The following is a 27,963-nucleotide window of genomic DNA, read 5'->3' on the forward strand; positions in this document are numbered from 1 at the left end:
ATGGAAGTACATCTGGAAGTACATCCTATAGTGACAGTTCACTGTCGTTGGTCTCTGAGCGACAAGAACCTTAAAACTAGATACAGTACCATTTGGGGTGGTGAACACACATAGACAGTTGATGTGTTATAGAACTGTACACCTGAAACCTATATAACTTTATTACCCAATGTTTTCCCAATATATTCAATTAAAAAATTAGATACAGTACCAGTACCTAAGCCAATTAAATAATTACTGGGGAGCTTTTGAGCATAAACAAATACGTAATCCATATCAGCAGTCTCTTAAGGTTAGCAATGAGTCCTCCAAGTTTTATTCCTTTATGATCTTGGTGTTTATAACAAGTCTACTTAGCAGAGTGCTTCCTATGACTCTAGACTCAGACTTTTCTGGACTGTATGAAAAACAAAAACAAAAAGAATTTTAGAGAGAGTTGAGTTTTTTTTTAACTCTCTTCATTAGTATGTTAAAAAATGTTAAAAAAAATAAAATGTAACTGGATATGTTTATTTCATTGGGTCTAACGGTCTGTATTTAATGTAATAAAAAATATATATATTCCTTCCTGACTGGTGTGGCTCAGTGGTTGAGCGCAAACCTATGAACCAGGAGGTGGTGGTTCGATTCCCAATCAGGGCACATGCCTGGGTTGCGGGCTCGATCCCCAGTATGGGGCGTACAGTAGGCAGCTGATCAATGATTCTTTCTCATCATTGATGTTTCTATCTTTTTCCCTTTTCCTTCCTCTTTGAAATCAATAGAAATAAAAAACTTTTTTAACACACACACACACACACACACACACACACACACACACACACATCTCCGTGAGAAAGTGATTTAATTTCCCGCATTTGAAAATCACTGTGCAAGAAATCACCCCACAGCCCTGCACTGCCCAGTTCACAGCTCGGGCTACCTCCCTTTCTTCTCTCCTTTCTCATGCCGCCCAGAAACAGGCTCAGGGCTTTACCAGGCAGGAAGCAAAGGGAACCGTAGATTCAGCTGACTCCTGCACTTGGCAAATTATTTGCTGAGAACAACGCAAATAGCTACTTTCCTTTGAAGATGCTCCGGCAGCTGTTATTGTGCTAACGGGTACGGGAACTCTATTTGAAACTCCCCGTGACATAAAGGGGCAATTTTCCTGTGGGGGGGGAATGATAAATGCCAAGCGCACGGCCAGGGAGCGAACGTATCCTGCCTCTTTTCCAGCCACCTTTGTCTTTGTCAAGGGCAATCACTCTGCCTAACTTCTCGGGGAGGCTGCGGTCCTCTGCTGCGACCAGGAACAGGTAGGAGGGGAACGAAGCGTGGTGACAGCCCTAACAGAGTCTGCAAACACTCCCTTCATCACCACTGTGCCATGTTGCCAAAGACCCATTTTCCTGGCTGTACAAACCATCTTGCTTACCCTTGAGCCTCTCTGAAGCCTTCCTCACATTACAGGTGGCTTCTGTGTGTGTGTTTTTGCCAAGCCCCTGGTTTTACATCCCATCTCCTTGCTCATCTACCTGGAATTACATCCTATAGAAACCTTCAGAAGCGTCCTCTTCCATTAGGAGCAAGCCTGGTCCTTTACCCCCAAAGGCAGACCCCGCTACACCCGAACTGGAAAATACAGGAGGAGGCTATTTTACACGATGCAATGCCCACAGGGAAGGACTGACTTTCAGAAAAGCGTCATTACCAGGCACCTTAATGATGAAGGTCAGGGCATACACATCATTGGCAGCTGCCCCTCCAAGCAGCATACACTTAAATTCAAGGTGACCTATTAACTAATATACGAGCCATGCTGACTGCAAGCTGAGAGTCCTTGACTTACATATAAAATTGTGAAGAGCTAACAAAGGTCCATTTGTTTTCAGGGTTTATCCAGGCCTAAAGACTTATAATGAAATGGGCTTCAGACCCCCAAAAAAAGACTCCAGTGTATGAATGGCACGCTTTGGATTTAAACCTGAACCATGACAGGGATTTAAACAAACACGGTTCAAGTCTCCGATGCTAAGTACAGAAATGGTTTTTAAAAACCTATCTTTTCCAATAAAAGTTTGTTTTTAAGGACTGAAAGATGGGATGGATTGTGCAAACAAACAACAACAAACAGTAGTGTTGTTGTTTGCAAAATAACATCATGACACAGTGTGCCTTGAGCTCTCACTTCCGGCCTACAACTCCAGGCACCCCGAGCCCCTAGCCAGCAGGACGTGGGCTCAGGACAGCAGGGTCTGTGAGGCCCAGGAATCATCTTTATGTAACTGTATATAAGAAACTCCAAGTCCCACACTGACTACAGAACTAAGCGAGAAATAGGCGTGTGTTCCAGCTTTTATCTATGAAGTCATTAGGATGAGCTTCACAGAGCTCCGAATACTCATTTCCAAAGCAGTTTGTTTGTTTGCCGTCAGTGCCTCCTACCCACTGAGGCAGCCTAAGGGGAGATTTTTTCCTGGAGATTTATGGCCCTGGAGCCCAGGACTGTCTGCAGGCAGCAGCTTTGGTGCCTGTGGCCAGCAGCAGTGATAACTCAGCGCTGGCCCTCCTGTCCAGGCCCCTTCCCACCCTGTAATTTGATGTCTGAGCTGTTTCAAACCATTCACAACACCCCCACACCCCCCCACACCCCGCTCGCCCTCTCAATCTCCACTCCTCCTCCATTACCCTGTTAAGACTCTCTCTGAATTTCCAGAGTGAGAAAAGTAAAATACACTAAAATTTTAGGCAAGAAAGACTGAAGCTTCCAGTTGGAGAGCTCATAGTCTGTGTGACTCTTGTTAGTAAATGAAGCAATTTTGAGGCTTTTAGTTCTTTTTAAACAATAGTGTAAATTCTTCATGAACTCTCACTGTTTGTTTCACCAGGAAGTGCTTTGAGTATCTCTTTTCTTCAATGCTTATTTTTTTAGGAACAGAAAATAAAAATGCACTTGGGAAGTAATTATACAAAAGAGGGGGTTAGTAAACATTTTAAGATCAAAGATTCTTCTAGTAAAATCAAATGCAAACTTCTTTAAAAGTTTGTCTGGATAGGAGTGAATAATAATGAAAATCCAGCACTTCGGTAGGGACGGGGGAGAGGCAAGAAGATAACTCAACACCCACTCATATTAAAAAGCCAATTTTAGGGTTTCTAGAATTTGGATATATAAGCTATTTACCCAAAGCTGCCTAATGTAATATGTACTCTCTCAATGTCTGTGAACGTCCCCTAAATCCCCTTTAGATGCTCCCTAATTCCAAAAACAAATGTAAAAAAAAATTCATAAGATTATAGATCTTTAAACTATCAAGTTACTGAACATACTAGGTGTACCAGTTAATAATGCGGATTTTGTAATCAGAGAAAACACGATCATTTCAAGAGAAACATCAAAAGTGCTGTATTCAAAGTAACGTCCATCGCTAGCTACACATTTCCCCATCTTTCAGGTAATTTGTGGATACCATCCCAATAGAACTTTTCTTGTTTTGGGGCAAACCATTCAGAGACCCAATTTTCCACTTCTTCGTACGTTTTGAAGTGCTGCTCAGAAAGTGCGTGTGCCATCGATCGGAACAAGTGGTAATCTGAAGGAGCAAGGTCTGGGGAATACAGCAGGTTAATACTTCCCAGGCAGGATCTTTTAACGTGTCTTTAACTGGTTTTGAAGTGTGTGATGGTGCGTCATCATGAAGCAAAATTACTTTGCTTGTCTTCTGGCACATTCTGGTCGTTTTATGATCAAAGCGTGGTTCAAATTATTTGTTGTTGATAGCAATCAGTATTAACGGTTTCACCTGGTTTTAGAAGCTCATAATACACCACACCTTACTGATCCCACCAAATGCAGAGCATTGTCTTCTTTCCAAAGCGATTTGGCCTTGCAGTCGATGTTAATGGTTGACCGGGATCAACCCATGATTTTGTGCATTTAGGATTCTCAAAATAAATCCACTTTTCACCGCCAGTCACAATTCAATGCAAAAAAGACTTACTTTCACCGCCAGTCACAATTCAATGCAAAAAAGACTTTCTTTCGTGCCGTTGAAGCGACATTTTACTGATGACTTTTCATTTTTCCATTTGTCTTTCGTTCAGTTGATGTGGCACCCATTTTCCTTCCTTTAAAATATTTCCCATTTGCCGGGAACCAATTCTAGCACGTCATAATTACAAGAGTTTCATCAAAAGGTTGATGGGACTTGTGGACCCAACAAGGGCTGAGTCACATGATGTAATTACCTGTTGGAATGGCTAAAAAGCATCTCCCCCAAACCTGAATAGGATATCTGCTTGCTGCCAGACAGTTCAGGGCATCTTAATCTGCATGTTATTGCCTCCTATTGGCCAAACACCTGAACAGCTGTAGGCTATCCCCCTATCTGACAATGCTTTTGTAAAACTTACCCTTTGAAGCCTTACCCTTTGAAGTGTATTATCTCCACCTTGCCTTAGGACAAATTGTGTTAATAAAAAGCACAGGTCCTGAGTCAAGGAGTAGTCTTTAGCTCAGCCATGGGCAAACTACGGCCCGCGGGCCGGATCCGACCTGTTTGGCTGTTCTATCCGGCCCGCGGAGCTGAAAGAGCGGAGGGTTCTCTTGCTCTCCCCTCCGCTCCTTTACTTTGAATTTATATTAGTTCACACAAACACTCCATCCATGCTTTTGTTCTGGCCTCCGGTCCAGTTTAAGAACCCATTGTGGGCCTCGAGTCAAAAAAGTTTGCCCACCCCTGCTTTAGCTCCTTTAGCTGAAGCTCTTCTGACCCCCAATGCCTTTCAAAACTATCTTTCGTTTTTGGACTCCTTATTGAATCTACGCATCAGCCTTTCTCCAGATTGCTGAACCTTTTGTAATGCTGAGACAAGAACCCCGGCACCCATTGCTTGTAAACGATTGGAAATTGTTTGCTGAGCAACTTTTAACCTTTCTGCAAGTTGTTTTTGAGTTTGACCCGCATCTTCATCCAATAGTGCTTGTAATTGTTGGTCTTCAAACTTTTTCGGTTGACCTGGACATTCTTTGTCTTTCACATCAAAATCATCATTTTTAAAGTGTTTAAACCAGCATTCACAAGTATCTTGAGATGGCGCATGTGCACCATAAGCTTCCCAAAGTATACAATAACTTTTTCTTCAAAATAAAGTAATGAATTAAAACTTCCCGCAAGTGCTCTTTTGTTGGCACGAAATTTGACATTTTTAAGCATAAAAATATCTATGATGTTAACACCTTCAGAAAATTTGACATATGAAGTTTTGAAGCTTGTTGTCAATACAACACAATAGCATACATATCAAATCGCTTATATATCAACATATGTGTAACTCCATCTATTGAAAAAAAATCCGCATTATTAACTGGTACACCTAGTAAATCGTACTTTATAAAACCACCTGATGTTGGGAGGGACCACCATTTTTTAATAACCTCCCCATCCACAGAAAATAAAATACAAAGAACCTGAATTGTCAACGTTACTATTTCATGCCGCGGTAGGGAAAGCACCTGGTACAGCGCTGGCTGTGCTCAGTGTTCCACGGGGCTCCTGGCATCCAAGAGAATGCACCTTCCCTGCCACGCAAGGCAGTTTTAAAACTGTTTCTGTTTTTTATTTTTTAATTGATTATAACAGACAAGGCAGTTTTAAAATTGTTTCTGTTTTTTATTTTTTAATTGATGTATAATAGACAAGGCAGTTTTGATACTTTGCACGTGAATACCTATTTTACTTTGACAGGGACAATCTTCTTGAAAAATAAATCTAGAAAATGGGAGATGGTTTGCAGTGTGAACAGCCAACGGCTACAGAGGGGTGAGGAAGTGGAAGCGGCTGTGACATTTGGGAAGATCAGACAGGGGACATGAGAGGAGGGAACAGTGGGTCATCGACACGGAGGTGTCGGAGGTGTCACCAGGAGCCTGATGGCAGAGAAGAGGAAGAGCCCCGGGCAGGGAGAGAGGAGAAAGGAGAGGGGGAGATGCAAAGAGAATCTAGTCAGAACAGTAGGCCAGAAGGTCAAAAAGTTCTAAGGGGCGATCGGTGAACATGGAGCATCACAAGCCAGGGAGGCTGGGAAACGCCTTCTGGCACATCGGCTGGGGCTCCCTGGCCGAGTGTGTAAGATGTCAGCCCAGTACTGCGGGAATCGGGTCTCATCCCACAAGATGAAGGCGTGCAGGGAAGCCCGATGATTGTCAGAAGTGACGGTCTTGCAATTCACAAAACCCAACCCTGAAACTTAGTGTCAAACAACACCCCGTTCTTACAGAAGACACAGGTAGGAAAACAAGAAGCCTCACCGTGGAGTGACACGGAACACGGGAATGCTGGTTCTGGCAACGTGCACACCCACTTACCGAAGACTCTGGCCACAAACCCCAGGGGGAACTGGGAGGCGAACACGGTGAGAAACCAGGGGGCGGCGTAGAGGCTGGGGCCGATCTCGTGCTCCTCCAGGTGGCTGTAGAGGTCTCTGTGGTAGTCGTGGAGGAGCCGTGACAGCTGGTACATCTGGATCTGCAGGGACACAGGGTCAGCGCTCACTGTCCGCTGCGTGTGCGCAGCGACTGCCCCGCTCCCAGGACAGAGAAGACGTCCGAGAACCTGAAACATTCTATTTGGCTCAGGATGTCCTTTCTTAAAAAATGTATCTTTACTGTTGAAAGTATTACAGATGTGCCCTCCCCTCCCCCACTGACCCTCTCTATCCCACACCCCCCAGGCCTTCACTGCACTATTGTCTGTGACCCTCCGTTATGCACAGATGCGTAATACGTTCTTTGGTTCCTCGATCTCAGCTTCTCGTTTATCCAACCAGAGCTTCCTGGGTGCTCACTGCATGCGAGGCCCTGACTGATGGGTGCAGGCCCAGAACACTAACAGTGGGTCTCCTACCCCTTCCTTTCTTTTTACCGTCCCCTCGTGTCCTTGGCTGAGAGAATCTAAACTTCCGTCTTGTGGAAACACTTTATAAATTCTCTTACAAACACAATTCTTAGCAAAACTTCAACCCAGGGAGTCGGAAATAACGTGCTAAGAGTGAAGCGAGCACACGTGGTGCTTCTGTGGAACGGTTCTTCTGTGCCCGCTCAGTAAGTTCCCTCTGGGTCCCCCAACACTGACGTGGAGGGTTCCCTTTGTGGAGAGCAGCAGGTCTGGCAGGAAGCCCGTGATGAGCCCTGGCTCAGCCCAGAGTCCAGCAGCCCCGCCGCCCCAGCCCAGAGAAACGATGGCCAGAGAGGATCAGCTCCCTGCCGAGATGCTGGGGGTTGGATGTGCATGGTCCAAACTGGACCGAACTCTTTCCAGGCCTCGCAAGTACCAGCTGTGGCCTGTTGTTTTTATTTAAAAGAATCTAATCACCAAGGTCACAAGACCCCAAAAGAGTTGTGTGTTATAATATTAAATGATATAAAACCTGAACATTCTGCTCTTAGATGGCAGGGATGTCTGGATTAAAGCTAAGGGGAAGAATGCAGGAGGAACCTGACAGGATGCGTGGAAAGTGTGATGTGGGCCATAATCTCTTAGTGAGTGGAATGGCCTCCTTTTACAAGATTTATGTCCCTGTGGCTCACATTCAGGGGGAAGTGAATTGGACGTTTACCCACACAATTTGGTGCTAACGTAACCTTTTCTAAGAATACTTTCTGAGGCTTTGAAATCACAGTATCTTGCTGGTAAATGGTCACATAAACACATGATCCAACATTCAGGAATATTTCCCAAGTAGGATCCGGTTTTCCCACTTCTGAAGGTGCACAATCAGCACTTGGCACTTACAACACACTGCTGTTTGCTTTTCTTTTGATACGACCTCCCTCCCGTCACTGATTCATTCAACAAACACTGACTAGGTGTCTACTTCAACCCAGGCACTGTTGTTCTAAGAACTATGGACGCAGCTCCAAGATGGATCCAGAAAATGAACAGGTAATTTCAGACAGTGAGAGTGTGATGCAAAAGAAATGAGACAAGATATCATGATACAGTGTACACGCCTGGGGTGGACGTGGGGGGACGTGGTGGTCAGGAGGTGCTTCTCCTAGGATGTGATATTTGAGCTGACCCCTGGATGACAAGGGGTAGAGGAGGGTGGGACCCCGTGCGTGGGATCCCTGGCACAGGAAGTGGCAAACACAGTGGGAAATAGGAGTTAGATGCTTTGATGAAGAATAAGAGGGAGGGCCCAGACACAGAGGGGCTAGCTGTGTGACCTGGTCAAATTCTGTAACCCCTCTGAGCCTTAGTGTTCCCACTTACAAATTGAGCCGATTAATAGTGTGTTCCTGAGGGTCAGTGAGAAGATCAGTGCCTACAAGACACCCCGGTCATGCCTAGCAGAGTACATTCTCAGCAAAGATCGCTATTATAATGCTAACTGATGGTGGAAAGCTCCTTCGTAATAACACTGTTGTAACTAGGTATGGTGGGTACTGGAAATGTCGGGGTGAACACTGTAAAGTATATAATTGTCTAACCACAATGCTGTACACTTGAAACTAACATACTGAATGTAAGCTATAACTAAAAAATAAAACTTCTTTGTTTTTTTAAAGAAAAAGCTCTTTAACTAGATCTGGAAAGGAATCATAAACGTTTTGGCCTCTGTCTCCCTCAAAGACAGACGGAAGGTTCTACCTGTAAAATAATCATGTCCGGCCGATACTGTTTCCGTAGCCCCCGGTCAAACATCAGAAACTTGAGCATGTGAAACGCCTCTTCCTCGCCCATGTGCAGCAGCAGAATGCCGGCCACGAAGCTGAGGCCTTGGCAGTATCCCACTTCCTGGTCCAGAAGCGAGTAGGCCTTCAGGATGTTGTAAAGTGACAGCTGCCCCGCACCCAGCTGGGCCGAGAAGTACGGGTGTGTTGGAAAGGTTCGACCTGTGGAAAAGAGACCCATCCGTCGTAGTTTTAAAAAAGAAAGCCTGTGAATGAGAACTCCGATGGCCTGCAGGTTACAGCAACAGCTCTTCAGAAGCCGGGTATCCTACGGGAGCTCTGTATACAAGGTCATCTGGTTGTTGTAAGAATAGTGTTTGCAACTAACCCCTCAGCAAGCATTCGTGGTGTTGTGTGGGGAACAAACGAGAACTGCCACAGGCCCTACAGATATCTGGATTTCCATCTGAAACAGAAGAAAACGGCCTGCCCTCTACTCGGACAGCAGCACCCGTCCCAGCACCATCTGAAGGCGGCAGGCTCTGGTGGGCTGCAGACCATCCCCGTCGCTTTGCCAGGCTGGCCTGGACGCTTTCCCTGTGCCTGCAAGGGCTCCGGGCCACACGCACTACTTCTTGCTTTTAAACCACAGGCAGTACTTTGAAACAGACTGAGGAACAGGAGGTGTTTTCTTTTCCACAAAAAACACAAAACAGTTACCTTCCTTCCAGAAAGAGGTTAAAAAAACAAGTTCTCAACATCCTGATTATTTATACAAAAAGCTGGTATTCAGCAAAGCTTTAAAGACTTCTTTTGTTAGGAGGCTTTTGTGGCTGATACTTGTCAAATCCACCTCACCCTCTCCTGGAATGTGACCCGTGGGGAAATGTGTTTCCAGGGAGCAGAGAAAAAAATGCTCGGCCGGGGCCCGGCGGGGACCCAGCAGGGACCCAGGTGGGGATCCTGGCCTCCTCGGATCGGCAGAGGCAGAAGGTGAATCTGGGCCACAAGATGATTGTCCGGCTTCCTTACTCGGCCGGCGAAAGGAAGAGGACACCCCTGTGTTCTTGCTCAGCCTCCTGAGAAAGCACTCGTCCACCCAGGCCGTTCATCTGCCCTCAAATGAAGAGGCAGGAACAGTCCCCGAACTACCTTCCTGATTTCTTGTCCTGTATTCATGGTTGGCCCGCTCTACCTCTTCCCCCAACAAATGTTCCCAAAACACACCTCACACATGTCCTCCCACTGGGAAATGCAATCAACAGCTCCCCAGTGGAGCTCTGCACCCTCACCTCCTCACCTACCCTCCCAGCTCCATCCTCTACTCCAGGGCCGACCTCGGGACTGCGAGGGGGGGCCCCCGGGTCTCTGAACCCTTCCCGGCTGCGGGCAAGACTGAGCGTGCGCCAAGTATGGGATGCCTGCACATCTTCCTAGTCTAGGGTGGCGCGCCAGCGGCCCTGGATGCGAGCCACAGACATCGTGTGAAATTGTCAGCGGCCTCATGGGAAAGTAACAGGTGAAATTAATTTTACTAAGACATCCTGTTTAACCCAACATAGACAAAATACTGTCATTTTCAACATGTAATCAATATACAAATGATGGAGACATTCTGCATTCTTTTTTCCATACTCAGCCTTTGAAATCCAGTGTATTCTTTACTGACAGCACATCTGAGTGTTCACCAGCCATATCCAAGTGCTCAACAGACACACACGCTACCACGCTGACCGCACAAGAATACTGCTTTCTGCAGATTCTCAGAGGGACTGGAAATACACAGGAAGCTCCTCACTCCATTACCCCACCCCCGCCATCCAACCCACCCCCACCCCCACCCCCACAAGCCTCCAAGCAGACCCAGGAGAGCGAGTGCACAGAGTAGGGATGGGCTGGTCATTAGAATCACCAGCAGACCCAGCAGGGTGTGGTCAGCTCTGAGGGAGCGTTACGCCACTTAACTCTGGGAGGGAAAGCTGTGTGGTATGCAGTGGGCAGAGCAAGAAAAACAGAGCAATACCGTATCCTGGAAGGGACATGACAGGAGACTAAGAAGACCTAGGTTCTAGCACTTTCTGCCACTCAGTAGCTTGTAATTGGGCAAAGGACTTGATCTCTCTGGGCCCCCTTGGTCACCCGCAAGTGGAGTAACATGTGTCCACACCCACATGGGGCTGGATAAAGTTGAGATCTGACACAGCTAGAGAATGTTCCCAAACTATAAAACACTGCCCAGCTACTGTCCATTATTCTTACTCTCCATAAGAAAAAAATCTTGCAAAAAAAGTTGATTAGACTAACATCTGATTTCACAAAGTAAATAAAGAAGCAGGAAAAGAAAAATCCATGAAAACTCAGAGTATGTCCAACCAACACGCGTTCTGTTCTTCTGGCCAGAATACAGATGTCATGTTGGAAGAAACACTGAACTGTGATTTGTCTAGCTCTGTACTATCCACCTTTCCTGGGCCCTCAGTCAGCCGTAGTGCAGACTAAACAGGAAGTGTAGACTAAACAACTGCCTTGGCGAATGTCTCCTCTTGGCGAGAGGTGGGGGGAAGCAACAGGCCTCGTGGAGGCACTTCTTGGTGAGGCCTCCCTGCACCGGCCGAGCAGAGCTGGCAGCGGCTCCCTGGAGCCACCGGACACAGGCTTTGCCAGTTCAGGTGCAGAGAGAGACGGGCCCTGGCAGGTCCCTGGACAGAGCCTGGAGAGATGCACTGAGGTTACTGGGAACTGCGCTGCTGGGAACGGAGCTTCTTTCCAGCTGGGGAAGGTCTCTGGAGGACGGGGAGGGAAGTGGACAGAGAGGCAGGGCGCTCAGGGAGGCGGCTGCAGCTGGCCTGTGGGGTGGGAGCCGGGCAGCATGGAGCTGATGTGCATGCAGCCTGGCCCTGCATGTGAATGAGAAAGGCCCACCCGAGGCTCCCACAGACCACGCGCCGCGCCGGCTGGGGGAAAGGCTACAGCAGGCCTCAGCGCAGGGGAGGCCACCCTGGGTGTGGCCATGGCAGACAGCTCCCCAGGGAGAGGGCCCCCAGGCCCCGTGCTGAGCTGGCATCTTCCTTCCCCCTGCAGGAAAGTGATTACATCTGAGCGGCAGGAGGCTGAAGCCATCCTGGCCATGGAAGAAGGAGAGGAAAGCTAAGAGAAGAGGACCTTCGAATCAAGGAGGGGAAGCATGCTCCCCAGTCCTCCCCCGATCTTGGGAAGTGGGGGGAGGGGGGCCCACAGAGAAACTGTCTGTGCTCCCTCCCTTTCAGCCTCCTACTCTGAATTCATTTTTCACTTCATTTCACATGATAGGAACATGATGTCATTTTTTCTGTTACTCATCACATTAGCAAACAGAGCTATTGCCAAGTCACATAACTGCTTTGCTCGGGGTCAGTGGGCCACACGGGCACCAGCGCCACTTTGTCCCCAAGGTGTAATCACGGCCTGTCAGCATCCACTCCACCCAGCCATGTGTTTCCATGGGAACACGCGGGCTCCTGGGCTCCGGGGGCCCTTATTGCACAGAGCCACAGTGGGTTTAGGCCGCCAGTTAAACGGTGTGACCGTGGTCACCATGTGACCGGTCTGTGCCTCAGTTTCCTCGTTTCTTATCTCAGGGCTGCTGTGAGGGTCACGTGAGATTGAGGAGCTAGTGCAGTGCCTCATCTTCAACATCTCAAAAGACTCATTGAGCACGGGGCAGGCTCTGCCCTAGGAGCTGGGGAGCAATGGGGAAACAGCCCAGTCCAGCCCCCAGGGGCATGCATGCCATGAGGAGAAAGGCAATGAAAAAGCTGCTGCTGCACCTGGCCAGTGTGGCTCAGTGGTTGAGCGTCAACCTGCCCCAGGCACCAAGAGGTCATGGTTCGATTCCCGGACAGGGCACATGCCCGGATTGCAGGCTGGATCCCAGTGGGGGGCGTGCAGGAGGCAGCTGGTCATGTTCCTCTCTCCTCGATGTTTCTATCTTTCCTTCTCCCGCCTTCCCTCTCTCTATAAAATCAATAAAAACATATTTAAAAAAGAAAAAAGCTGCCGCCGCTGCCATACCACCGAGGACAGTTGTGGGGAGTGCAGGGTGCTCAGCAGCACAGGCTGTGTCCCTGGGAGCAAGGTACTCCCCGCCTCTCTCTGCACTTCAGTTTTCTCAACTCTCAACAGGGACAGAATAACGGCTACCTGGTCGTGCTATGAGGATTACAGAAAGTGGTTTTAAGTAAACATCACACAGCACTTGGTGTAAGGTACAGTTAAGTATTAGCTGTAAATGCTAATGATAACTGTAGCACTAGTAAATGTGGTAAGTGTCATTGGGGTGGGGGGGATCAGCTATGGGTGAGACAGATGGCTTAGCAGAGGCACCTATCCAGCCAAAAGGTAGGAGAAGAGGCTATGCCAGGGCCAGTTTCTCAGAGGTGACATCTGAGCTTAGACCAGGAGCGACATTTATGAAAATGACCCTGAGGTGTGCTGTGTGGCTGGACAGGAAAGCCTCGACGCTTCCTGACCCAGCTCCCCTGATTCCTGGGAACAGCCTCCTCCCACCGGCTGCTGCAGGACCTGAAGCACAGGCCTGAAGGGGGCTCCGGCAAGCCCCAGGTGGCGGCGGCAGCAGCCAGAATGAGCATTTGAGAAGCGGGGCCACGCGCTCTGAGAGCAGCAGGGCTGGGTTCCTGCGGCCTTCACACGGAGCCCATGGCCTCCCGGGAGACCCTGAGAGAGGCGGCAGGCAGAGAGGACGCACCCGCCGCCACTGTGCGCCTCGGACAAGCCAGAGGCTCTTCTGTGCATCATAATTACATCCTCATTACACGTGTTCTTCACTGTGGCAGCGGCGCGTGTCCAAGCCCTTGTCCCCATCGGAGTATTTTCAAAGCTACTCAAGAGACAAGATGCCTACCCTTTTCCAAAATAAAGCTGCCCCAGGCGCACACAATCTGCTTTCTGCAGTCTTTCTAATAAACCCTGCTGGAAAGCAGTAAAGGCTAGGGAACGTCTCCTGTAATTACCCCAGGCCTCAGCCCTGACACTCACGTCTCCCAAGATGCTCCTTCGTTCGGCTATAAAGCTGCCTGTCAATACGTGAACGACTGGCCTGAACCACAGTCACGCCTGGAGCCCTCGTGCCTGCCCCCCGCACGCTGAGCAGGCTCAGCAGCTGCCTGGGGCGGGAGAGAGGTTTCCATGTGTGCTTGGCCAGGGCATCCCTGATTACTCCAGGGTTTTTTTAATTGAAAGGCTCGGTAGCAAAGCTTGACTGCTAAACCTAAAGGCAGATCACTAAATAACTCGGGCAGTCTCCCCAGATTTCTCAAGTGAGTGCTACTTGCACTTCCACGTCACATCGATCTGCAGACTCACCGAGGTCGATGAGAATGGCGTGCTGCTGGGAGGTGAGCTGCTTTAGGAGCTCTTTGTACGGCGTGTCCTTGGGCTGCTGTTTCCTGGGGAGCTGGTGTTTCAGGTGGTACTGCTCTGCGAGGAACTTCCAGATCTCACCCCGGTGGTGACGTGGCACACCTTCGGGGGTGGGGAGGGTAGGAAGTACAGAGAGACTTTATGCATAGAATACAACTTAATAATAAAAATGAGTTGGGTTTTAGTCCATCGACCTGAATTCTTATTCCATTATAACTAGCAGCATAGGATAGGAAGCAACCAGAATTTTGTCCTATTTGCTCCCTTCCTTCCTTCCTCTATACCCTCCATCTTTCCCCTCACATCCCCTGACCCCTTCCCACTTTCCTTTCACCTTTCAAATATACACGCTTTTGGATTATGCTAGAATCTTCCAGGGATAAACGGTGGGTGGTAGGAGCCCCTATCTGGTGCCAATTCATCGTGCCCTGAGAAAGAAGACCAAGCATGTAACTCTACCACACAGAATGTCATCTCATAAAAGGGACGTGACCCAGGTACGTGGACATGAAGGAAATCCAGATTTCACAGAATCTCTCGCTTGTACGAGGGGGTGGGCAGGAGGCAGCCGATCAATGATTCTCTCCATCATTGATGTTTCTGCCGCTCTCTCCCTTTCCCTTCCTCTCTGAAATCAATAAAAATATATTTAAAGAAAGAAAAAGAAAGAAAGAAATGCATCCTGAAAAACATGTTAAGTGATTTATAGTGGGGCTTTTCACAAAATAGCTTTTTCCAACTGGGAAGTTTTCCCAGTTATGAGATGAACAATTTCCTCTCATTACTAAATTGTTCCCATTAAACTTATCAGACCTTTATTTTTTTTGAAGGAAAAAAACACGGGCTGTCACTGGACAGTACCACATATTCTAGTATTTAAGAGAAACCTTAGCTCTGTTCTTTAAAAACAAAGGGTCATGCACAGTGGAGCCAATGTGTTTGCTAAGAATGACCTGGAATAAACTTCCCACACTCGGTTGTACCTCCTCTGCTAACCCAAGGGAGAAAGCTGGGGGAATCGACGCAGGACCTGCAGGCAGGGCTCTGGGTGGACAGGCGGCCGCCTTCCACCCAAATGTAAACACCTTTTCATTTTTATGACTTGAAAAGGAATACACGCTCACCATTTAAATCAAAAACTTCTGAAAAGCCACAGGCACAGAGAAGAAAATGAAAACTACCCATAACTAGAGTGAATATATAAATCACCATCCAAAGCAGGATGCTTTGAGAGCAAAGGCGAGGCAGGGTACTAATTATCTCGCTGGAACAAGCTGTGAAGCGGGGCTGTGCCAGGCAACCAGATGCACGGTCATCCTGCTCATTACTCAGAGAGCTGGGAACACCTCATGATGTTTTCCCACAGAAACACGCACAACGGTGCGTGAGATCACGCTGGGCCTTCTTCTTTCATTTAGCGACTCCTTCTTTTGCATCAGTACAAATCTACCATCATTTTCAGGGAGTAAGACATGGGTGTGGTCACATGGTTGGGGATTCTGGCTCTGTTCTATTTTTTGGCCTTTAAACAATGCCACAATAAGCATTCTTTCCCACCGCAGAACACTGCTGACTGATTAGCATCTAGGTTTCTATACATGGCGTTGCTGGGTCAGAGGTAAGCAGTCTGCATCCGGCCCACACTGCCCACTGCTCAGGTAGCCAGCCGCTTTGCAATCCCACTCCCAGAAAAGCACACTCCAGTTCATAAAGTTCTACTTAACATCTTTTATTCATTAAATAAATGAGATCATTTAAATAAATCATTAAAGGAATCATTTAAAGCCAAGCTAAACTTTCGAGTATTTAAAATTCCCCAGAACTATTCTTCCTTCTCCCAAGCTGACATCCTAATCCTGCAGCTCTGATTCTGTTTTAACTTGGAAAGTTCATAAATCCCTTCATTTCCATCAAGTAGGGGCTCTTACCCATACAGGGACTGTCTTTTCTTTTAAGGGCTTGGAGGTGACTTGGCCTCTACCTGGAAGGCCGAAGGTGTGGTTCTGACTTAACCTCATTCTTTTATTCTGATCTAGCAGATGGACTGTGGCCATCTGTTTGCGTAATTAAATCCTATGTGCAGAAACTAGCTGAATAATTGACAAAGCCCCTTTTACAGTGAGAGATACAGTTCCTGCCACGGAAAGCCAGGTGGCAATGTCGGGAACACACGAGGAAAGTCCAGGTTAGCCTCAGCTCACCTCAGTACACACATTGTTCAACCACTTATCCTTAGCTCCGCTACACAGGGTCCAGATACTGACAGTATTTCTAGTAGCCCCCTGCCCCCATAAAAATGCATGATGAAAACCAGTATACCAGGTGTCAGGCTTCTAAGAAAGTCAAACATCTGGAACAGCTGTCACAGGCCCCGGCGGTTTACCTTTTGCAGAAGCAACGCCACCTGAAGACCATCATGTAGTCAACAGTGAAAGGGGAAAGAATGAACTCATTCTTTTCTCTGCTTCCTCCTTTTTCAAAACAGCGATCCAGGGCCACGTGGTGCAATGGCAAGCCTCTGGCAATCACTACGTGAGCACTGGAAGAGAGCTCTGAGATCCTCTGCTTGGTCCATGCCTCCCGCTCTGGCCGCCAGGAGGCCAGAGCTCAGAAAGGTGAGGACACCTGTCAGAGCTCACACAGGAAGCCCTGGCCCATTTGCAACCTGTGTCCCCCACCTGCCATATTTCTGGTCTCAGAGAACAGCACGGAGGAGGCACGGCTCAACCACAGGCAGGGCCTACGCTGCCTAGAACGGGGGTGGGAGACCGGCTCTGGCCATTACTCAACTGCTAAGCCCAAGTCTCCTTGTCCACAGAGAGGAAAGTCATAATTATAATAACTACGTGCTACTAAAATGGATGCTGTCAAAACCCAGGTAAAGGTTAGGTAATGCCTAATTGACGACTGAACAAAACCACTTGCCCCTTTACTCTCTTAGAGATGAATGAGGCATGTGTATCTTCTCCCATTGATCAGCTAATAAAGTCAGAAGAAAACCATAAGATTTATATGTATCTGCAACCCTTTTTCTAAACACTTGGTTATTCGGACTAGACTGGCCAGATCCCAGGAGCCCTGGAATCAGATCCAGCCATGGGCAAACTACGGCCCGCAGGCCGGATCCGGCCCATTCGGCTGTTCTATCCGGCCCGCGGAGCCAAAAGAGCAGAGGGTTCTCTTGCTCTCCCCTCCGCTCCTTTACTTTGAATTTATATTAGTTCACACAAACACTCCATCCATGCTTTTGTTCCGGCCCTCTGGTCCAGTTTAAGAACCCATTGTGGCCCTCGAGTCAAAAAGTTTGCCCACCCCTGCTTTAGACTCACAAAGCCCCGCCCTTGCCAGCAGACACTCATGTGCATTTTAAAAGAAATGGCTGTTTCACTTGAACACTGATAATCATTGATAATCATTGAAGTTAAGCTCTAACATGGTGCTTCCCCAACTATCTGTGATGGAGGACCAGCTTTTCTTTTAAGATTCTCCAATCCACAGCAAAATGATACTTTTATAAAACTTAGCACAAAATGAATTAGTAGAAAAATAAAATGAGGGGGGGGGGAATAAAAGTCTACTATGTTTCATTAGGATCTGTCAAATTGCTGGAAAAGTTTCTAAAGACTTAGTCTTAAGTTCTGTATTCACCTTGGACCAGTAACAGTTCGGACTGGTACATGGCCAGCAGACCACACTAAAAAAAATAAATAAAACATAGCAGAGCTGCCCGCTCTCCAGGGCCTCTGGGCGGGCAGACGCTGCTGTGTGCCCTGACATCAGCTCGCTTACTCCTCGCAGCAGCCTCTGCTGTCACACATGTGGAAGTGGGGCTCAGAGAGGTTCAGTCATTTGCCTAAGATCACACTGTCAAGTGGGAGGGCTGGGATCTGAATCCGGGATGACCTGTCTGAAGTCTGTGTCCAACGCTCTATGGTGTCTCCCGAGAGTACTCGGAGGGAAGCCACACAGTTAGTTCTCAGCTTACTATTGAACTCAGGGTACATCTTCATAGCATTACCCAGTTTGTAGGCAACTAAGTCCTTGGGTTTTCCTCTGTCTGCTCACTGTTTCCTGGGCATTTTAACTGATTTACTTAAGAGAAATCACAAGCAGTGGTGAAAGTCACATCAACTAACTATTAAGATATCTGGAAACAGATTAATAAAAGAATGATAAAAAGGGGGTGAGATTGAACGTAAACATTTCTATTTTTAAACTTCATACTTCTCCCCAACCTTCAGTGAGGGGTGAGGTTTTCTGGACTGTTTCCAGTCAGGCTCACCTTGCCCAACAGCCGAGTGCATTTTTTCCATGTCAAACTTAATTTTGGATCTTCCCGGCGTGCTAAGCATCTTTTCCCACACCGTCGTCACTTCTTTCAGGCAAGGCGTGATCTCTTCATAATCAAGCTTCAGGCGCTTGTTCAGCAGGTCGTTTTTGGAAGCTACAACAGATCATTGAAGAGCACGTTAGTGAACACCGTGGCTACGCGTCTTCTACTGCCCGATGTGGCTGCCTAACAGAAAATGTTATCTGAGCTAAGACAGGACGCTTCCTTCTCATGTCGAGCCAAACCTTCTAGAAGGCTACCGGCTTCTATCGAGAGTCCTGTTTCTGCTTCCTGGAACGGAACAGAATAGATGCACACTCTTCATACGCATCTCCTCACATGTGAGGGTAGCTAGTTTTTCCCACCAACCCTATTCCGTTTAAAGCTTCACGAAGAATGATACCTAAACCACCAAAGTGGGGCAGGGGGAATTCTGGAAGATTTTAAATGGACAATTCTAAGAAAGATTGAAACTGACGGCCTAATTCTACCCAAAAGCACTAAATCCTATTTAGATACCGAGTCCACTCCACTCACATTGGAGATCCAGACTGTGCGCTTATCAGGAGAGCAGGTAGGATATAGGGCTAAGTATAAGCCAACACAAAGACTTTGGCAGAGCTGGCGAACTCGGTTTGTTCATGATGACAAACACTACATGTCTTACGTACTTTATATTTAGTAACCTTCCACCTGAATGTCCCTCTGAGGCACCGGAGGCTGAGCCGCTTCCCCAAAGTCCGGGAGTAGGAGGCAGAGAGGCCCTGGGACCCGGCCTCGCGGTGCTACAAAGCTTGCTGCTAGTGATTACACGTCTTTTCTGGGATTAGGCACGGGTCAATTAGGGACCTTAAATGTTTCCTAGAATCCGGGGCAGCTATCTGAGCCTGGAATATTCTTCAGTGAAAGATTTTCAATACAAATGTGATCTCTTTAATAGATCTGGGGCCACTCCGATCTTTTTGCTCTTGTGATCAGCACTTACCAGTTTTTGGTCAAGTGCATCTTTTGAGAGGTTTGTCTGTTTCATCTAAGTAGTCAAGTTTATTGGCATAAAGTTGCTCTTTGTCCTACAGACACTGGTAAGTCAGTGCATACACCTCACGAGTATGTTCCCCGACCCCCTGCAGATATACACGCTCTCCCCCCACGACCCTGTTTCATTCGGAGGAGCCGAGGCTGAGCAGGGTCCTTCCTGTGCCCTGTGAGAAGTGCTGGTGGCAGGATTCAAAGCCCTCTGCTTTGGTTCTGAACACCAGTTCCTATTACTTTTAAAATGAGAATTACAGCCCGGCCTGCTTGGCTCAGTGGTTGAGCATCGACCTATGAACCAGGAGGTCACAGTTTGATTTCCAGACAGGGCACATGCCCGGGTTGCGGGCTCGATCCCCAGTGTGAGGCGTGCAGGAGGCAGCCGATCAATGATTCTCTCTCCCTCTCCCTTCCTCTCTGAAATCAATAAAAATATAATAAATAAATAAATAAATAAATAAATAATAAATAAAAATGAGAATTACAGCTACTTCAATGAGTAGCTCTTGTGAGGATTAAATGAGATGAAATAAACCAAGCATGCACACAATGCCTGCTCACTCGCACGTGCGCCACAAATTATATTATCAAAACTACAGACAGTGGAAGGCACAGAATGTTGCTTTACAAACTAAGTGCTGATGATGTAAAATAAAATATTTTCTTTTCTTGAGTTAGAAATTGAGCAAATGCTAACGCAGTAAATCTGGCTAAGGGGACCCTGGTGGTGGACCTTATTCCTCTGACGCACAGATTCGGAACCTAACTGGCCCAATTACCGCCGCCCAGTACAAATGCATCAAAAGAGCGCACTGCAAAGGCCCGCAGAGACCCCTGGCCCAGCCCCTCATTCACAGACTCAGTCACTGGAGCTCAGAGTGATTAAGGGCTTGACAGGGTTACTGACTGGCTGGTGGGTAGCAAGTGACTCAGGCCTAGTGCTCTCTTATTTTTTTGCAATTTTTCATCTTTCTTTTCCTTCTTACTTTGAAGAATTTGCAAGGTCCTGCTAAACAATTCCCTAGATCTGTGGAGTTCAAATTTGTTTAAGATGTCTACCCCAGATTCTTTTCCTGGCTGTGAGGAAGCACAGAAGGTCTCCTTAGCATTGAACTGACCCCCGTGGCCAATCGGGTCAGGCCTAGCCTTGCTTAACGCAAGCAGCACAGGGCTCCGGAGCCACACACACTTATTTCCCTGGCCGTGACCTCGGCCTGCCTGGGGGCGTCTGGCTGCCCTGAAGAGGCCGGCAAGCAACACAAGAGACAGGCTCTGAAGTCAACAGGACGGGCGTGCCTGGCCAGAAGATGCAGCTGAAAAGGCTTACTCCACGCATTCTGCTGTTGGCCCAGGCAGCGTCCTGACACCACCGCTTCCTAAAATCCAAAATGCCCGTCACCCAAGGCAGATGGTGCGGGCTTGTGACAAACGTCAAGGTGCCAACGCAAGACTTAGAAACGAGACCAAACTGTTTGAAATAGAGAATCAGGGTCTATAGTCCCGTGTCAGTGAGTCTCTGGGGCTGGGACTGCATGAGAGTCATCGAAAACACTTGTTATCATTTAACGAGGACGTGTGCGCTAACTTGGACTTCGGGCTAACGTTCAGATCGGATTTATGTCCCCTGCGCAGGGTGGGCTGTGGCTGCCCATTCCCAATTCTGCGCCGTCAGCAACCGCTTCCACAGAGAGAACACTTCCGACTGCCACCGCCTCCGGAAAGCTGAGAAAGGGAAGGCTAGGGGCCTGGGAGCCTCGGTAATTAAATGGCCCCCGAGCTTGTAGAGATTTTGGAAAAACTGCACTCGTTATTTAATATTTTTACAACCACCATGTAACATTTGTTTAACCAGGGGAAAACCTTTTAAAAGTATCTTAAGTTACAATTCAATTAAAATTCCAAATTCGATGGGTCACTATGCAGATGTAATACCTGTATCATTTTAATCTCAAACAAGAAATGCTGAACGATGAGAGTCAGTCCGACAAGCAGTAACGTGCTGACAGAGCTAGGCTTCCCCTGAACCACGCCCTGCTGCCTGGCAATAGGCTGCCTGCGTCTTCGTTTGTAAGAGAGGGAGAAGGGCCTTGCAGAGGGGCATGCGGGGGACTGCTGGGGATGCATTTTAGTCCCAACATCACTGAAAAAATAAGCTGTTTAACTGGGGGAATTACAATTCAGCCTTCCCCTGTCTACACTCTACAGCAAGCGAAGCAGGTTTCAATGACGTGGTTTGGTTCTCTCTCAGATGCCATAATAATATTTGGTCCATATATGCAAAAGCCAGGAACTAGGCTTAGCAGTAGGCAGGACCTCATACGTGTTTCTTTAGTTTCTTTTCCAAAGAGCTTGCCAGTTGGCCTGAACCTGTGATCAATTTTAAGAGCCACTCCCAGCTGCAATTTAACTTTCCTTTTTAAAAGCAATTGGGGGGGGGGGGCGGTACGGGAAGGGGGGGAACAATAGAATGACTGCCTTTCTAGCACACAGTGCATTCCCTGATAAGTTCTTATCAAGTCTTGCTTCTGGGTTTAATGACAAAATCTTGCCCCCCCATCCCACCTCAACACAGCTTACTAAATATTTTTTAAGCAATTCACAATCAGGCTTTTACTGATGATGATTTCTCAGCAATATAAGTACTGTACACACCGATACAACGCTTTCTAAATTATATTTAGCAAGCTTACTGTGCTTTCACCGCAAAGGTCAATATGTGTTGAACTTCACAGAACTAAAAAGAGAAATGAATCCCAGCAGTAAAAACAAAAGGCCACACAGGACTGAACGCTGCAAGTGAAATGAGGAAGCAGTGGAAAGGTGCTGGGTGGGGCCAGTGCACATGTACCACTGCTGGCAAGGTGTTCAGGTGACCTCAGGAGATGTCCCAGCTCACTCTGGTCGGGCAAGTTGCATTTACACAGCTTTACAGGAACTCTGCTTCTGTGGTACCCTGATCTCGTCAATGATCGTCACGACTCTTCCCATCATTCCTGGAGGCCAGCCAGCACCATCCCTGTTTCACAGGGGAGCCCATTTTCCGTGGCCGTCATTTGCACAATCAACCAGGATAGGCATTAAGGTTTAGGACCTACCTGATAAACACGACTGCCTTTCCCTTTCAACAAAAATCTCAACCAACATGCACAGGAACGTGGCTGCTGTGCTCCAAAGCTGTCACTCAACTGATGACACACTCCTCGATGCCATCCCCATCAAAGCTCCTTTGGATCGCTGCTTTTAGAATTAATCACCTCAGGGACCCACAGGAAACTGGAAGAAAAATGGAGCTGGGAGAAGTCCTAGCACCTACAGCACCCTCACGGGATGGCCCATCTCACTCAGCTTCGATACTGCATCTACGTCCATGAGCAGCCTCTTACAATGGTTGGGCTACTTTCATATCAAACGGACTTATTACTTCCTATTTCATGTCTTGTATTTGGTCAAAGATAATAGACTTATATGCACTATGAACCGTAGGATCAAATCTAGTTTCTTAATGACTTTCAGCTTTTTACAAACAGCAAGATCATTATTAAACGATGAAGGTGGACAATCAGGGAGGAAGTTCAATGAAATGTACAGCAGTCCCCCCACCCCCTTATCCACAGGGGATGGGTGCCAAGACCTCCAGGGGATGGCTGAAACCACAGAGAGTACTGGACACTATATACACTATGTTCTTCCTATACATACTCACCTTCTCTCTTAAAGGAAGCACATCCGAATTGCCAGTATCACCGCTGTTGTGCTCCGGGGACAGCACTAGGTAAAATAAGGGTGACCTGAAAATAGCACTACGACACCGTGACTGTGGCTCTGATGACTAAAACCGCTACTGAATGGCTAACGGCAAGTAGTACAGACGGCAAGGTAACTTTGGACAAAGGCATGATTGATGTCCGGGCAGAATGGAGTGGGACAAAGCTCAAGGTTTCATCACACTACTCAGAACAGCACACATTTTAAAACTTATGAATTGTTTACCTCTGGAATTTTCCATTTAATATTCTCAGACCACAGGTCACTGAAAACCACAGCTAAAGGGAGACCGCTGGACTCTAATTCCAAAATCTCCTTGGGAGTGACGGCATGGCTGAACTCCCTGCCCGGGCTCCCTCTGAGAGTACGTCCAGACGCCCTGATCAAATTCCTCTTAGTTTATAGCCAGGCCGCTCTCTATACTCTAAGTCCCACGTTCTTTCCATTATACCATCCAGGGAACATAAACTCAGCTCTTAGCTACTTCGAAAATAATACTTTTTGCTTCAAGTGACAGCATGGAAACAGGAAATGAACACAATCTAAGCTTTCAAAGGTCACGGCTTATTTTGATCCTGACATGACCCTGGGCAGGCTGCTTGGCTTCTCTGGGCTTTAGTTTCCTCTCTTCTTCGGAGTAAAACCCTGGAGCTGTCCTCGGGACCGAGGGGGTCCAGCTGCATAAACACCCAGATAGCATACAGGTAGAGCTCCGCTCATGCTGACGTGGCAGGTTACCCGCAGCTCACGAACCACGCCCACAGAGTGAGGTCATGAAGTTAGTGATCACTAGTATCAGGATTAGTTCATATGTAACATCGAGGCACAGACTATGGCTGAGGGCAAAGCAGGGAGAGAGACGAGAACAAAACAAAATCCACTTCTAGAAGGTTCAAGCTTACATTTGCAGGTTGTCTCTCAGAAGTTCTAGACCAGAGGTGGGCAAACTTTTTGACTCGAGGGCCACAATGGGTTCTTAAACTGGACCGGAGGACCGGAACAAAAGCATGGATGGAGTGTTTGTGTGAACTAATATAAATTCAAAGTAAAGGAGCGGAGGGGAGAGCAAGAGAACCGGATAAAACAGCCGGATCCGGCCCGCGGGCCGTAGTTTGCCCAAGGCTGGTCTAGACACTATGACCATATAGGAATAACTATTACAGTTAGTGAGAGCATTGGATCTCCAAAAAGCGGTGCTAATTTTACTAATTAACAGATATTTTAAAGTAAACAGACATTTACATGTATACAGTTGTCCAGTTGTACGTAAAGTTGTAGGCACGTGAGAGTGTCTTGCTTTCTTTGAAAGGCAGCACGCTTATGTCTGATGTGATTTCACTTCCAAGCCGAGAAAAGTTATGATCACCAGGCCTGCTGAGTATAAAAAATGGCAAACCAACCTTGGAGCTTCTGGTTTTCCTTCTCCATCCTGAGGAGTAGGATCTGCTGTAGAATCGCCTTGCGCCACAGTTCACGAAGCTCGCGAGATGTCCTTCTCTTCTCCTCTGGGACGGGGCCAAAGGGCCCATCCTCACAGACTGGCTCTAACGGAGACCGCGGCGGGAGCTCTCCCAGCTCGGAATAATCTGGAAGGGAAAGGACATTTCAGAATGGTCATTTTTCAGTAACAATTTATATTCAAACATGTTGCCAAGTCAGAAAATTCTCCTCACCACATGATGACATTACCCAGACTGATGACTCATGTTTTAATATTCACTGTAATAAACTACTTTTGAACTATAGACATCTAACAACATATAAATAGTAAGCAAAAGTTGTAGAAGCTAAAAAAATGTTCAAAGACACCAACTTATTTAATTTACATACACCTTCTTCTGAGTTAATGAGTACATTAGTAGTAGTAAGAGCAAACATTCACCTCGTGCTCACTATGTATGTATAGTAATTTACTTAACACCCGCCCACCCCAAGACATAGGTGCTAGAACTATTCAGTTTTAAAGAAAGCAACCTGATACACAGGGAATTTACGTCACTTGCCCAATGTCACAGAGCTAGGAGTAGTAGAGCCAGGACTGGAACCCAGTCTTGCTTTCATATGCATGCTCAACCACTCTGTTATAGGTATTTGGAAAGGTATTTGGAAAGAATATTAAAACATATTTAATAACAAATAACGACACTGACCAATAACGGATCCTCTATCAAGTGCTGGGCCGGTACCAGGTGTGTTATGTGCTCATTCAATCCTTCAGTTCCAGAAGGCAGGCGTTAGCATGAAGAGAATCCAAGGCTCAGAGAAGCCAAGGAACTTGCCTGGGGCCATACAGTGAACACACAGGGGCGCTGGGACCCCAACCTGTGTCTGCCTAACTCGGAAGCCCAGGCTTTCTGCTGGATCGCCCACCATTCCAATGTATCCTATGGTGTCAATTTTTAAGTTTCCATTTATTCGTTGAAATCTCTTTACAGTTCACGAATCCGTACCTTTCTCTACTGCAGACTCTGTGTGGCTGGTACACAATGTTACCACTCACAAATACCCACAACACGCACAGAGAGCATCTACCTGCCCGCTATGCCACTAGCTCTGAACTGCAGCACAAGTTCCTGTCCACGTGGCCCCCTCTGACACAACACATCCTTGGGAACTTCTGTCTAAAATGAACCTAAACACCACCATGGTCTGAACACATGCCGTGAAAGCCCTGAGTCTCACAGCCACCCATAATACAACACACAATCTCTCCAGTGCGAGCTCCAACACAGTTCCATGCGAACGATTCATTTCCACAACAGTCGTCGGCATCAACAGCTCGTTACCTTTATCGGAATTTGCGTTTATTTTCCTGCTATGAAATCAAACATGACTACAAAATATTTAATTTCCTACAATAACTTGTCCGTGTTAACTCCTCTTAAAATGGATTAAAAAAAATTATGATGGGGGGGGGGGATACTGTATGAGGTATAAGACTGTCTAACCACTATGCTGTACATCTGAAACTAATACAAAATAATACTGAGTGTAAACTGTAATTGGAAAATAAAATTAAACAAAGAAAAATAAAATCAAATAAAAATTTATGATAAGCATTAAGAAATCTTAATGATCGCTGTAGCATTTAAATGCTTATCATCACATTTCTATGTATGCTTATTTCATTATGATCCTATTAAATGAGTAAATTAAAATTCTAATTCATTTAGAGGTACAAAGTTATACACAGTTCATGCACAGTATAGGTGGATGCTCACGTGTTAATGGCCAACATAAATGCAGGAATCAGAACTGTCCGTATAGTATAACATGTGATAGTATTATAATATTATGAGAGGCAGTACAGTTCAGTGACTAATAGGTCAGGTTCTGGAGCCAGGCTGCCTGGGTTTTAATCAAGAGTCTGCCTTTACTGATTCTGTGACCTTTAGCAAATTGCTTAACTTCTTTGTGCCTCAGTTTCCCAATCTGTCAAGTGCAAATAACAGCACCTCCCTCATTGTGGTGCTAGAGGGACCACGTTAATACACGTAATATAAACCACCTAAACAGGATCCAACACACAGTAAGAATATAGTAAACCTATCAGCTGTTTAGCCAGACAACTGGAAGCTCTAAGAAGACTCCACAAAGACACCTTGTCAGGGAGGGTTTGTCCAGCACCAAGCCTGGGGCCTGGCACCCAGCAGGTACTTTGTAAATAACTGATGAATAAAGGAAGAGACAAGCAGGTGCTGGGTTTGGGCATGCTTGTCATTCTTCTTTGTATAGTTCCTGCATTTTCTGAATGCATGACAATAAACAATTTTTATAATCAGAAAATTAAAGAAAATAATGCAAAACTGTTCTGTTTAGGTCAAAGATTGAAAAACACAAAACCCCTAGAAGACAAATCAATCCCACCAACACCAGTATGCACAGGAGCACTAGTCACTGTGGAGTATGATCAACTCTAATCCTTTTTTCAGAAGGAATCTGAGTCAGTGTTCTTGTTTCATCTCACTCTGCAGCCTGAATTCTTCCATTTGAACCCTTTCCCTTTTACCATCTTGCTGCTGAAACTCTGCTGGACACTCAATTATGATTCAAGTTCTGCTTTATCTCATGCTGGAAGTATTTACACTCCTACTGGTTCACAAAAGAGTCTCATTTCCAAACAGTGTGACTCCCGGCTGATGAGACAGGCACCAGGGCAGCGGTTAGAGTAGCAGGTCAGCACACTTTGACGTGGTGTGTGTGTGTGTCGCATGCAACCCGACAGTCAACAGAACAGTAGGTGAAGTTAGGTAAAGTTAACCTAAAAATTCTTTGCCATTCCTTTATTTTTTCCTTTTTTTTTTTTAGTTAGACATTTTTTTCTTAATTTTATTTTCCAATTACAGTTTACATTCAATATTATTTTGTATTCGTTTCAGGTGTACAGCATAGTGGTTAAACAATCACATACTTTACAAAGTGCTCTTCCTGATATTTCCAGTACCCACCAGGTACATGCATAGTCATTACAATATAGTATTTCCTATGCTGTACTTTACATCCCCGTGACTAGTTTGCAATTACTAACTTGTGCTTTTTCATCCCTTCACCTTTTTCACTCCGTCCTTCAACCCCCCGCCCCTCCGGCAACCATCAGTCTGTTCTCTCTGTGTCTATGAGTCTGTTTCAATTTTGTTTGTTTATTTTATTCACAAATAAGTGAAATCATATGGCATTCTTTCCCATTCTTAAACCCTACTAATAAGACAAGGGCTCAGCTCACCCAGTCTCCTTCCTCTACTAGTATTTCTGCCAACTGGGT

General features: G+C 46.6%; 1 protein-coding gene across 7 annotated transcripts in view; it reads right to left on the minus strand.

The window, feature by feature from the left end:
• Nucleotides 1-27,963, minus strand: part of TBC1D1 (TBC1 domain family member 1) — a 216,615-nt gene that overhangs the window by 14,184 nt on the left and 174,468 nt on the right. For all 7 annotated transcript variants that reach the window (XM_080645394.1, XM_080645395.1, XM_080645397.1 and 4 more), the window contains 5 exons: nt 24,602-24,787; nt 18,357-18,518; nt 14,018-14,176; nt 8,634-8,878; nt 6,350-6,509 (listed from right to left, as the gene is read on the minus strand). In XM_080645394.1, coding sequence (XP_080501520.1) covers nt 6,350-6,509; nt 8,634-8,878; nt 14,018-14,176; nt 18,357-18,518; nt 24,602-24,787 — 912 coding nt within the window. The remainder of the gene's footprint in view (nt 1-6,349; nt 6,510-8,633; nt 8,879-14,017; nt 14,177-18,356; nt 18,519-24,601; nt 24,788-27,963) is intronic.

The sequence above is a fragment of the Plecotus auritus genome, assembly GCF_963455305.1.
Source record: "Plecotus auritus genome assembly, chromosome: 1".
In the NCBI taxonomy this organism is placed as follows: Eukaryota; Metazoa; Chordata; class Mammalia; order Chiroptera; family Vespertilionidae; genus Plecotus; species Plecotus auritus.